Below are 12,970 nucleotides of genomic sequence, written 5' to 3'. Positions count from 1 at the left end.
AATGGTCGTCGGCCAGCGCGTAGAAGAAAAGAAGAAGATGGATCATAATCATGGAAAACCCGGCATAGATCACGGCCGATCTCCCTGACCGACGGCCACACATCCTCAGCTGTCTCAGAAGGTGGTGAAGTTTGGCAAAACTCGGCGGCCGACAGCGGCGAAACCTGAAAGAAAAGGGACCGAAATAGGGCACCCTATTTTTGGATGAAATTCCGGCGATTCGCCAGACCAAAATCAAAGGAAATCATGCATAGAAGATCGAAAGAAGAAAAGACGAAGAGCAGCTTAGTCCTACCTTAGTCTGGTGGAGATCCAATGAGGAATCAAGGAGGAGACTCGGAGAAAAAAACTTGAAATCGGCAGCGATTCCCGACGATTCTGGTGGTAAAAATTGAAAGAGGAGGAAGGTGCTTTAAATAGAGGAAGTCCTCGAGTTGGGATCGCCTTAGGACTCCCGAAGTCTAGCGATATCAGAGGAGGAAAAAGGCGGAAAAAGACTCTGAGGAGTCTTCTCCTCCTCCTAATCGCAAGCAACATGGCCCACTATGATTGCAAATGGACCTTGGCCTCTTAGGCCGACCCACTAGCCCACGGAACTGGCTTTTGCACAGAATTGGCTTGGGCTTGGCCTCTTCGGGCCAGCCCACAAGCCCACAAGATTGGGCTATTTAACTGGGTTATTACACTTATATAGGCACTTTCATACTTTAAGGTAATCTATCCTTTGAGTTCTGCTTTTCCAAATCACAAAAGATATCGTTTTGCCATCCTTAAAAAATACCCTATTCAAGATGTAATAGGCTGAAAGCCACGCTTTCTTCCAAAAATTCTTGGGTGTATAACTAATTAATATTGAGTTAATCATATCTGTTAAGATTCAATTTTTCCAATCTGCAACCTCTTTAATCTAAAAGGAATAAAGAGTAACCTCCAGATTAATCTCATATTCTTAATAGAGTTGGATCAATTCATTGAGGTAAACTCACCACCTCGGTCAAATCTAGTTCTCTAGTATTAACCATTTAAAATTTTAAATTGCAACCATCTAGTCAAAACTCTGAATGACTCAAAAAAAAAAATATAAGGTACCAAAACATCTCCCAAATAAGAACATATATAGTTTTTTTCTCTTCTCAAAATCAAACATATGCAGTTCTCACATTCACTCTAATAACAAAATTTTACCCTCTCATCAATGATTAAAGTTCCATTGTGAGTTTAGTTTTGCTTCCTATAAATTTATAGGAGTTACATATTAGAGATTAGCTAAGATTATTTTGAGTAGGAGACTACGTACTAAAGTGTATAATTCTCGCTTTCTATGCATTTTAAGTAGTATAGATGATGATCAACTACACATAACTCCAATTTAGATAATCTATAATTAAATTTCTTATCGAAGAATTAAAAGTTAGTACGTGCATATTAATGTGTACATGTATTTTGAAGACCCTCCTACAAATGCATCAATTAGAGCCAGATCAGCAAATAAATTTATATGTTAAACTGTCTCGATTTCGAGAGGCCAGCCCACCATGGCTTCAGCCATCTTCGTACGGGTCTCGTAACTGAAAATGATAGTAACATGTCAATCATTATAAAAATTATCCATTCTTAATCAGCCAATCATATGCTGCAATCTCAAGCAAGCACAAAACCCATTCATGGTACACCGGGAACCAGGGTCGTCGGAGATCCCCATATACCTGCTATTGAAAACCGTAACACCATAGCATGTGAGAGCCCCCAATTTCCTCCTGGCCTGGGAATTGCAAGTCCAGGTGGATCAGCGATCAGCCTTCTCCTGCTCTCCCTCATAATTCGGAAATAAAAAAAAAAGGTCGATGAGTTCTTTACCGTGTACGCCACGTTGTAAAAAGTCATCTCCTCATTATCTCCGTGATTTATTGCAAAGTAAGCATCATCTACTTCCTATAGTTCGCTGCATGTTAACTTCATGTGAACTTGATGGAAAGATGAGAAATTTTTTTGGCCGACAGGATCCGAACTCAAAGCTTGGGCTCCATAAATGGTAGCATGGTTCCTTCACTTCGCGCGAAAACATCGTTAACAACCGATTATCCACAATGGCTAATATGAGTTGGAATTCCTCCTTCATGCCTCTCCTCCTCCTCTTCCTTCTCCTCTCCTTAGCCATCTTCAATCAGCTCCATTTCCATGGTTTCCATAGCTTTCTCTCGAGCTTGGGGAATAGCCACGAGCCTTTCTTCTTCTCACCCTTTACTTCCAATTCACCACCAGGCCATGAGGATCTCCAAGCCCCTCCAAATGACACAGCTAGGCTTTCAAAAAGAGTAAGTACAAGAGTCAGACTGTTGTCTTTATATTATAGAAGTGTAAGTTTACTCCATAAAAGAAAGAAGTTGGAGTTTGGTTGAGTCATTTGGTATGGTTTCTTTGGCAGGTCAAAGTGGGGATTATAGAAGAGGGTCTGGCAAGGGCTCGCAACTCCATTCGGCATGCAGCGCTTGCTCGCAATTATACTACGAGCAAAGTGGAGGACTTCATCCCGAGGGGTGCCGTATACCGCAATGCCCATGCCTTTCATCAGTTAAGAGCAGAACACCATTCTAACTAATAGCCTTGGTTGCATTTCCTTCTTGATACTTTTTTTATCAGCAGAAAGTTGGAACTTCCTTTGTAATTACAAAAGCAGAGTGACAAGGAATTTTGTCTTGCTCTGCTCAATATGCATGCGTGTTGGTGCGGATTGGTCTTTTCCCCAATTCTCTCAAAAAACAGAAGCTTGTCTTTGTGTAGTTTCATGGGATGTTGACATTCTATTAAATCATATATTCTTATGCCCTGTGGAGAATTTTAAGCACTAAACTCTTATTAAAAAGAGCAGCCTGCTCATTTACCAAAAAAAAAAAAGAACAACCTACTCCAATAATGTTTAGAATTAGTTCTTTAGCAGTGCCCCGAGTAAAAGAAGCTCTTTCTCACCATCGCTGCTCAAATGCAATTTCAAGCTCCAGTAAGTAGCTTTTAACTTTGCACATTTTTCTGGATCCAGGTTCCTCTATGGTGTGGTACGCATTTTACACTTTAAAATATTGCACAGTGTTCGATGGCAACCATCAGGAGGCCAATGGCTATCAACAGCATTATGTCTTTCATGATGCATGAGGTCGTTTTGTTTAATAGCCATCTGTCTTCTTAATCAGATAATGTGGTAGCTATCGATCATCGTATGGCACTCCGCAGTGCACCGCGGAAGATCTGTGCTTATTTCCTAACCTACGATCACAAGAATTTTGGTTTGTTTAATCACATACATCACAATTTCCCTTTGAAATGATCTCCGTGAACTTGCCTGAACTTTCACCAACGGCTGTTAGCATCATCAGCTATCGAAATTCTCTATTACTATGTAAAGCTAATTAACTCAATTTTGTGTCCACATTGATGCGATTGATTTAGGAGCTACATTGAGATGGAGAAGAGATTCAAGGTGTGGACGTACAAGGAAGGAGAGCCACCAATAATTCATGGGGGACCAGGCGCCAGCATCTATGCCATTGAAGGCCACTTCATTAGTGAAATAGAAGATCAGAAAAACCCGTTCAGGGCTCGCCATCCTGATGAAGCCCATGTCTTCTTTCTCCCATTCAGCGTGGTGAACATTGTTCAATATGTCTACAAGCCTAAAGTTAGTGATTACTGGGGGCCCCTGAAGAGATTAATTGCGGACTACATCGGCGTCGTCTCAGAGAAGTATCCATATTGGAACCGAAGCCTTGGAGCTGATCATTTCATGGTGTCTTGTCATGACTGGGTAATGCTTCTTCTATGTGAGAGCCATTCACATCATGCAGTCCTCGGAATAACATTTTCTGACTTTATGAAAATTTCTTGAAATGATTCATTGACATTTTAGTCAGTTCATATTACTTCGCATACAAATCCTGGCTGTTTTTCTTTTTTCTTCTCTTTTTTTTCTTTTTTTCTCACGGAGAGCAGGGTTGAAAACTCTTACTATTCCTGATCCAATTATTCATGAATTATCTACACATAATTCAGCACTTGTCTCATATTATTGGATTATAGACTAATGATTTTTGGTAATCACAAATTATTACATAAATAAATGGATACTCATTGTTCATTATCATCTTCTTTTTGATATAAAATTGTCATATTTTCTATTCTTTAAATATTTAATGTATCAAAATTTTCTTGGCTTTTTTTTGACAGATTTCTGCTGCTACTTTCTCCTCTCTCTCTCTCTCTCTCTCTCTCTCTCTCTCTCTCTCTCTCTGTGGATTTCTCCCCTAACTTATTATTCCTTGATGTGTAAACTTATGAATACATGATGCAATTTCACTAATAAATTGATTAAAAACTCCAACACAAATTAGACGACTGACACTCCTTTGTGAATGTGCATTTTAGGCTCCACACCTATCAGATGCCAACCTTCAACTATATGAGAACTCAATAAGAGTAATTTGCAATGCTAACACATCTGAAGGTTTCAAGCTTGGAAAGGATGTCACACTGCCTGAAGTGCACCTTCCAGATGGGCTGCTTTCGCAGCCAGTCCGACATCGATCCCTGACCGACCGAACAATTCTTGCATTCTTCGCAGGCGGTTCGCACGGCTATATTAGAGAGATCCTATTGCACCATTGGCGAGGGAAAGATCAGGAGATTCTTGTGCATGACTACCTTCCAAAGGGTCTAAACTATGCTGCATTGATGAGCAAAACCAAGTTTTGCTTGTGTCCAAGTGGATATGAGGTTGCAAGCCCGAGAATTGTGGAGTCAATATTTATGGGATGTGTCCCTGTGATCATCTCTGTGAACTACCCCCCTCCTTTTGGTGATGTGCTTGATTGGAGCAAGTTCTCAGTTCAGATACCAGTGGAGAAGATACCAGAGATTAAGACTATACTCCGAGGGATTTCGGAGAGAAGATACAGGATATTGCAGATGAGGGTGCTGCAAGTGCAGCGACACTTCGTGCTGAACCGTCCGGCAAAGAGGTTTGATGTGATCCACATGGTGTTGCATTCCATTTGGCTGAGGAGGCTGAATCTGAGGCTTTCCTATTAATAATCTTGAATCTTGCACAAACACATGGGCAAATTCGAATGAAAAATTTCTAATCCAAAGTGATGTAAATTGCCATTTCTGCAGAAAAAAAGCATAAAATTTCCTTGCTGAAGGGAAGCCTTTTGATTGATGCTCTAATTAGATTAATGAAATAAGTGAATTCTAAAAGTATTTCAAGTCAAGGCATTGCTGAAGTTATGATTGATGTTCTTCTTCGAGTTATTCTGAAAACTTTGAATGATTCCCGATGTTTTCTCTAACAAATGAATCCCCAATTAGTGCCCATACTAGTTTCCAGGCATGTGCAATGCACATTTGGGAAAAATAATATTAAAAATAATTGAATTTTCTTATTTATTTGCAGACTTTTTCCTTGCCTTTCTATAATTATCTAGTCTGATCACAAATATTATAAAGAAATATTTTCTTATCCATCTATAGCTGGGGTTTCTATTTTTTTTCAATTGATTTGCTCATAATTTTTTATGATATTTTCCCTATTTTTCAGAAGATGATTTTAAATTTTTATATTTAAGAATTTATTTTTTTGAATATTGGAGAGGGATAACAAAGAGAAAAGGTTTTTGTGATATAAACTCACCAAAAAAGGAAATGCTTTATTATATATTTTCTCCTTAAAATTTTCATGATATTTTCTCTATTTGTGTTCACAAGATGTATTTCAATATTTATTAATTTATTCATTTATTCTCACTAAATATTGGTGAGAGAATAACAAAGAGAAATGATTTTTTTTTATATGAAATCACCAAAAAGAAACATTTTATTATATTTTCTTTATGAATTTATAGTTGGTATTTTTTATTTTTTCTTATTTATTTTTCTTGCAATTTCTTTTGGTGTGACCCTTTCCTTACATGTTTATAACTGGTTTTTTCTTTTTTTTTGTTTTATTGGCATCTGAAATTCTTTTTAATTATTTGTTGCTACGATTGTGATTTTGTGAAATTTCTTTATTTTTCTAAATTGGTTTTTGATGTCATTTATCTATTTATATAGCCACGATGGTGTAGGTAATCTAGAAAAAGTGAAGGGATATTTTATATAATAAATTATAGATTAATAAAAATTACTCAGTTCATGAACTATTTATGGGTTGTCTAATTTATTCAATATTACAAATTATACATAATTAATATTATATATTGGTGTTGATGATGTTATTTTTGCTATTGTGCAGTCGCATGCATCACCATACTTATTTTACATAACGAATAAAAAATATTTTAACGATCTTATTCTCTTTATTTTTTTGCTGGATTTTTAATTTTAAGTTTTTTGCAATTTTGTGCTTCTTAAATATTTTTTAAAAAAATCTTGCATTCTAAACCTTTATCCCAAAGCCAAGCCAAATTGTTCACGATTTTAAAACTTTTTTGCTAAAAAGTCACCCATGACCAATTTCATTCGACTATCAAAAGCACTTATATTTAACAGCTCATTAACATAAATGAATTAATTACATTCAATAATTATTTGGTGATTTCAAATGGAGGGACTAGTGATGCAACATGGCTCTTTGGGTGTAGTAGAACCAAGGCTTGAGTAAGAAATAGTAGAAAGAAGTTGAACGGAAAAGTGAACCCAATAGTCTTTGTTTTGTTTCCTCGGGAGTTTGTTGAACAACACCACTTTCCTCTGCTCTCACTGACGATAGTTTCCAACCTGAGGCTTGAATCAAGTGGAATCCCTAGGAATCCGGATGCATTTCGTGGTTGAAGAAAATTCTTTGCTTGTGAATTACAAAGTCACTAATTCTGGCAGCTGCTGGTTTTTATTGATCTCATGCATCAAGCACGGTGCCTCATCATAGAAACCAACAATTGTGATTGGCCCTATGTATGGCAACCGGCGTATGCAGTGTAGACAATAATTTTTTTTTTTTTTTCATTTAGACTTTTGCGCACATGAACCTGTCAACCTCACTACTAAATTTCATTACTCCAAGGAGAGCCAAACTTGACCTAAAATTTTCCAGCTCAGGTCTGGTTAGGCCTTTCAGATGCTATGAGTTGAACTCGAGTTAATATGATCTCGAGCCCTATATGGAAACAACATGAGGTAACCCAACCCAACTCACCCCAGCTAAAATTTTCGGTCAGGTGCCTTGTTGGTGAGATCATCCACCCAAGTTGCAATCTTGTCATAGCAATTATGAAGTATGATGACATAAACGTTGAAGCATTAGATAGCTATAGCTAGATAATCTCTATGAAGTGTCATCATAACCGGAAGTACATTTCTATGGAGAGGCATCATAACGAAAAATGTTGAAGCATTAGAAGGTAATTAATCTTTGTGGGTTGTCATCATAACATAAGCTGCATTCAGATGGAGAGACAATTCAAGGTGTGGACCTACAAAGGCGGCAAACCATCTTTGATGCCCTGGCCCACCCATGCAAGCAAATTAATTCATAGGATTACACACACATCTTGCATATATAATCCCCTACCTATGCTAATAATTAAAAAAGAGGATATGTAATCGAGTTCTTTGGAAGCAGGTAAACCTAAATTTGATCAATAATCTCACCTGCAAATCCTTCAAACATACAAGAAACTAATATTTAATTGCCTCCGTCCCCTCATATTTTTGGTACTTATTATTGTTTTAGCCGTTACTGTTTCTAATTTCAAACGGCAAGTCACCTGAAGGGCCAGAAAGATAGTTAGAAATAATTGCACCCGTTTACTTGTTCAAATCACAAAAGTGCCCTCAGTTTCCAACACGTGGCATCCCCGGTCAGGGCGTTTCTGTAAATATAATTGAATCAATGGGCTAAAAATATAAGAATCTTCAGTGCCTTCATCAAACGCTATTTGCCTTGCTTGAGCTAATAACGTGGAAGATAATGAAGGCATTGCAGTGGTCGTGCCCCTCCAAAGAACAAGAGGCAGATATGGGTTCAACTTGCGGATGGTGCATTCTAGGTTGGGAATGTGTGTGTGCGTGTGTGTATATATATATCTATATTATATTTGTTTTAACTATATTTAAAATATTTAACTATATCTATATTTGTTTTAACTATATATATATATCTATAATTTATAATATACATTATTAATTTAATATTTTAAAATATTATATTATATTATATTTGTTTTAACTATATTTTTTTAATTAAATCAAGGTTCAAATTTAAGCTCGAACTCAAACTCGAGTATGACTCAGTTAATACTCGAGTCGGGCCGAGTTGACCTCGAATATTACTTTTTTTTTTATTTGAGTCAAGTTTGAACTTAGATATTAAAGCTCGATCGGTCTCAAATTAAATTTTAAGGCCAAGTATTTTGAATTGAATCAAACTTTGAGCCTCTAACTACTCGACTTAGGCTTACTAAGGAAAGTCAAAGAACATTTAGTAAATAAAAAAAGAGTCGCAGTGTGAAATTTAACTTGGTTTATTAGAGCCGATAGCTTTCTTGGTTATCTTCTTCAGGTTGTGGGCCTTGTGGCATACGCGTAGATTTATGAGACTTGGAGGTCAATAATTAACCAAGAAAGAATGAACTCGAATCAGTACAGCTAGCCCAACCCTCCCACCCAATTTCAGTTATCTGTCCTTCTTCTCAATGGCATATTCGTAGTTTCATCAAATTGAATGACCAATCACAAAACTACGAACACCAACTTCAAGTTCCCTCCTCTCTCTCTCTCTCTCTCTCTCTCTCTCTCTCTCTTCAAAATGACTCGAACCAACAGCATATATACTCCTCCACCCCCATCCCCCCTCCGTCTCTCTCTCTCTCTCTCTCTATCTCTCTCTCTTATTTTAATATATAATCGTGAGAGAGCCGACTCCTTCTTCTTGCCTCCTTGGTGGCGGCTACGAATCTCGGAATTCCCGCAAGCAAAGAATAGAAGTAGCCAGAGATCGAAGGGAAACGAATCGAATCCTCTTTCTGACTATTCTTAATCCCGCCGTCTCATCTCTTTCTCTTTGCGAGAAGAATGGAATGCCAGTCTTTTGGTGGTTGGAATCAGGCCCTCGTCCTCCTCCTCCTCTCCTCCACCGCCATCCTCCTCTTCTTTGCCTCCGACCACGGCGATGGGGTTGGCGGCGGAGTCTCCAACCCGATCGCCTCCCTCTCCGATCTCACCTCTTCCTTGTCCCTCCGATCGCCGGCGAGGACCCCGAGGCCCCTCCTTGACCAATTTCCCCGCACTCTCCATCAAGAACCCGACCGCCTCGTCCTCCAAGTATCTCCATCTACTACTACTACTACTTTCTTTCTCTGATTTAATCACTTGCTTGTTTTTATCTTAATGGGTGTACATGCGGGTTTCAGACAAAGAAGTCCAAGGAGAGATCGCGGAGAGGAGTGGAGGAAGAGCTCGCGAGAGCGCGACGCGCCATCCGAAGATCCGCCGCCGCCGTATCCTCCCGGGGAAACGACTCGGGAAACGTTTTTCTTGGAGAAGACGTCCCCCTCGCTGCAATCTACCGCAACCCCGCCGCCTTCTTCCAGTATGCCTCTTATAGTCGCCTCCCTTTTTTATTTAATTTGTTTATATTTAAAATAAAAGAAAAGATACGAGGCCCATTGGCATGCACACACGTGTCACTGTGGGCGGTAAAAAAATTAGGAAAGAAAGAAAACAAATGAAGAGAGAAGGAGTGGGACTCAGCACGCGCGCCGGGGGCCGCTTGCGACTCACGTTTGGAGGCATCATTTCCCCCGACCCAGTCGCATAGGGTCATCCGCGGAGCAACGAAACGTCGATGAATCTAATTCCGTTGTTCATTCGGATTCCCGTCTTATTTGAACCAGGTTTGTTGGGTAGACGTTGAGCTGGCGGACGAGTATAACGGAGTTCATGATTTCCACGCCACCTTCTGATATTTAATCGTTGTTCGATAGTTCGACGGACGTAGGGTGGCGAGTCGTAGTACTACTCGTAGGCGCGTGTGGATTTGGCCATGTCTGCAATCTGTGATGAGAAAGGAATGACGGAATAATTTGTTTTTTTTTTCTATCGTGGTGTAATTTGTCGTTGCTACCACGAAAGATCTCCCGAATTAATAGACTGAACTTAAAACAATTATTTATGGTAAACACAGGGATAATAAAAGGCTGCTATTTGCGCAGCTAAATTCTGAATTATGATTTATTTACTTATGAATGACATGATGATTTCTTAAAGGAATTGTAATTTTCCATTATAACGATTAAATAACACCATGTTTTTGAAACGGTAGCACCATTGGTCACTCAAAGGCTTTAGTTATATCTCAACCAAAATCTTCATTTATAAAAATAAAGATTATTGTCGTTTATAGCTAATATAATAACATACAAATAGAAGTGCCTTATTCGAGCTGTCAGCATTAGAAACGTTACAATAGTCAGTATAAATTATGATCTGGTGGAATAAATGGGGGTGTAAGAAAAGAAAAATCTGAGCTTTAATTGCATGGGGCTGGGCATTCAGGAGTTACGTGGAGATGGAGAAGCGGTTCAAGGTGTACGTGTACGAGGAAGGGGAGCCGCCGCTGGTGCACGAGGGGCCCTGCAAGGACATCTACACCACGGAGGGGCGCTTCATCGAGGAGCTCGAGCAACAGCAGCAGGAGGAGGAGGGAGGCGTGAGGACGTGGGACCCGGCGAGGGCGCATGCCTTCTTCCTTCCCTTCAGCGTGGCCAAGATGGTGCGGTACGTGTACAAGGACCAGAGCTGGGACCAGGCCCCCATCAAGCGCTTCGTCAACGACTACCTCCGGGTGATCGCCTCCAAGCACCCCTTCTGGAATCGCACCGCCGGGGCCGACCACTTCATGCTTTCCTGCCACGACTGGGTAACGTTGACGCTACCCTTTACTGCTTCTCCATGATGAGTTGAGAACTTGAGATGGTGGTGGCAAGATTAATTAATTATTTACGATCGTTTTAAATTAATTATAGAAAAAAATATTAGCTGGACTTGTGCAAAATGGATGAACTAACTAAGTGGTTAGAAGAGTGGTAAGATGGAAATAGGTGAAATATTAAAAAGAAAACAAATAGTATTCTAAGAAATTTTATGAATTAAAAACATTTTCTTAGAGGTGATTCTGGACTGCGGGTTATCGATCACCAGTTCAAAAGGTTGTATATCTAAGTTCAGTTAAGATAACACAATCTCTGAGTTGATTCCGGGAAATCTAAACTGTAAGTTAACTAACAGAAATTTCAAAATATAGATAACTACCTAATGATCATCTCAGATCACTTTGTTTCAGTTTAAGTCTCTCTAAATTATTGTATCTTTAGCGAGATACTGGAGAGAAGCTCAGAGAATATCATGTCCCATACGATGATGCGAAGTTTTATGAGGTGAACATGGTAGGTTGGAATTCTTTGAAGGAAAGCAAACTCTTTTTGACTCCCGGCCCCTAAAAAGGAGGGGGAATTTCAAAAAGCAAAACAAGAAAATTTAGCTGGAGAATGACGTCATCCATGCATTTCTTTTTAAGTTTTTGACTCCAAGAAATTATCGGAATTCATTTGGGAAATGACCGAAACAGTGCTAAGTGTACATTACTGCGGAAACAACAAGAACTTATTACATGACGTTATCTTTGGGAAGTAAATGGATGCTTATGTTAATGAGGAACAGCGTGTGCATATATATCTCTTATAATAACAAGCGTTAAAACGCAGGGTCCGCATGCATCCAGAGCCAACCAGGAGCTTTACCGCAACTCCATCCGTGCCCTCTGCAACGCCAACACCTCGGAGGGCTTCCTCCCCAACAAGGATGTCAGCATCCCGGAGATCCACCTCCACGACGGCAACATCCCCCGCCAGCTCCTTTCCACTCCCTTCCCGGACCTCTCCGACCGCCCCTACCTCGCCTTCTTCGCCGGCGGCAACCACGGCCCCATCCGCCCCCTCCTCCTCCACCACTGGAAGGGCCGCCACGCCGACCTCCCCGTCTACGAGTACCTCCCCAGGGGCCTCGACTACTACTCCTTCATGCTCAAGTCTCGCTTCTGCCTCTGCCCCAGCGGCCACGAGGTGGCGAGCCCGAGGATCGTCGAGGCCATCTACGCGGAGTGCGTGCCGGTGCTGATATCGGAGAGCTACGCGTTGCCGTTCGCTGACGTGCTGAGGTGGGAGGCGTTCTCGGTGTCGGTCCCGGTGGCGGAGATTCCGAGGGTGAGGGAGGTGCTGGAGAGAGTGGGGGAGGAGGAGCTGAGGAGGCTGAGGGAAGGAGTGAAGGCAGTGAGGAGGCATTTTGTGCTCAACCACCCGGCCAAGAGGTTTGATGCGTTCAATATGATACTGCACTCGGTCTGGCTCAGGAGGCTCAACGTTAAGCTCGATTAATGTGGTCCTGGTGGTGGTATAGATCAGTTGGTACGAGGCAGGCTCAGCTTCGTTTTTATTGTTGGTTGTTCCATTTTGATGGGAAATAGTGGCCTTCTAGTTTTCTCTCTCCCTTGCTTTCTCCTCTCATCTCGTCTCGATGTCTCGTCGTTTGTAGATGATAACGTTGTTGTTACTTCCTCCGAGGAGTTGTATTTTAATGCCCAGGGGAACGTCTCGCAGTGTGGTCTTTACCTTTTGAATGATTCTACGAGAAATTCTCAAAACGGGTTCAGACATGAAGCTGTTCGTCCTAAAAACGAGTACCCAAAGTACAAACCTTGCCCATAGTCAATAAAACGCAGGAAGTTTATAATAGTAGCTGAAGCTGCATTCAGACGATCTTTCCACACAAAGTCATAACAGCTGACGTCAAACACATCTCCAATTTCTTAGCCAAAAAAAAAACGAATACTAAAAAACTCAGCAGACCCATGGATTATCAATATCAAAGCCAGCAATACAATCCAGTTCCCAGTCATTAGCAAACATCATAACAAAAGCCTGTCTCCCTA

The 12,970-nt window shown here is 40.4% G+C and overlaps 2 protein-coding genes across 2 annotated transcripts; both read left to right on the top strand.

The window, feature by feature from the left end:
• The first annotated feature begins 1,949 nt into the window (after positions 1–1,949).
• Positions 1,950–5,326, top strand: LOC120108944 (putative glycosyltransferase At5g20260). The gene is made up of 4 exons (XM_039122666.3): positions 1,950–2,315; positions 2,426–2,571; positions 3,445–3,799; positions 4,417–5,326. The coding sequence occupies exons 1-4, from the start codon at positions 2,088–2,090 to the stop codon at positions 5,077–5,079; spliced, it is 1,392 nt and encodes a 463-aa protein (XP_038978594.3). The 5' UTR covers positions 1,950–2,087; the 3' UTR covers positions 5,080–5,326.
• A 3,518-nt stretch (positions 5,327–8,844) lies between these two features.
• Positions 8,845–12,647, top strand: LOC103710850 (putative glycosyltransferase At5g25310). Its single transcript, XM_017843723.5, has 4 exons — positions 8,845–9,306; positions 9,396–9,574; positions 10,540–10,903; positions 11,748–12,647. The coding sequence occupies exons 1-4, from the start codon at positions 9,058–9,060 to the stop codon at positions 12,414–12,416; spliced, it is 1,461 nt and encodes a 486-aa protein (XP_017699212.4). The 5' UTR covers positions 8,845–9,057; the 3' UTR covers positions 12,417–12,647.
• The last annotated feature ends 323 nt before the right edge of the window (positions 12,648–12,970 follow it).

The sequence above is a fragment of the Phoenix dactylifera genome, chromosome 2, assembly GCF_051530095.1.
Source record: "Phoenix dactylifera cultivar Ajwa chromosome 2, Ajwa_hap1_PhDact_Kaust_v1.1, whole genome shotgun sequence".
Taxonomy (NCBI): domain Eukaryota; kingdom Viridiplantae; phylum Streptophyta; class Magnoliopsida; order Arecales; family Arecaceae; genus Phoenix; species Phoenix dactylifera.
Note: the sequence above shows the minus strand (reverse complement) of the source record. Positions and strands in the feature narration are given on the sequence as shown.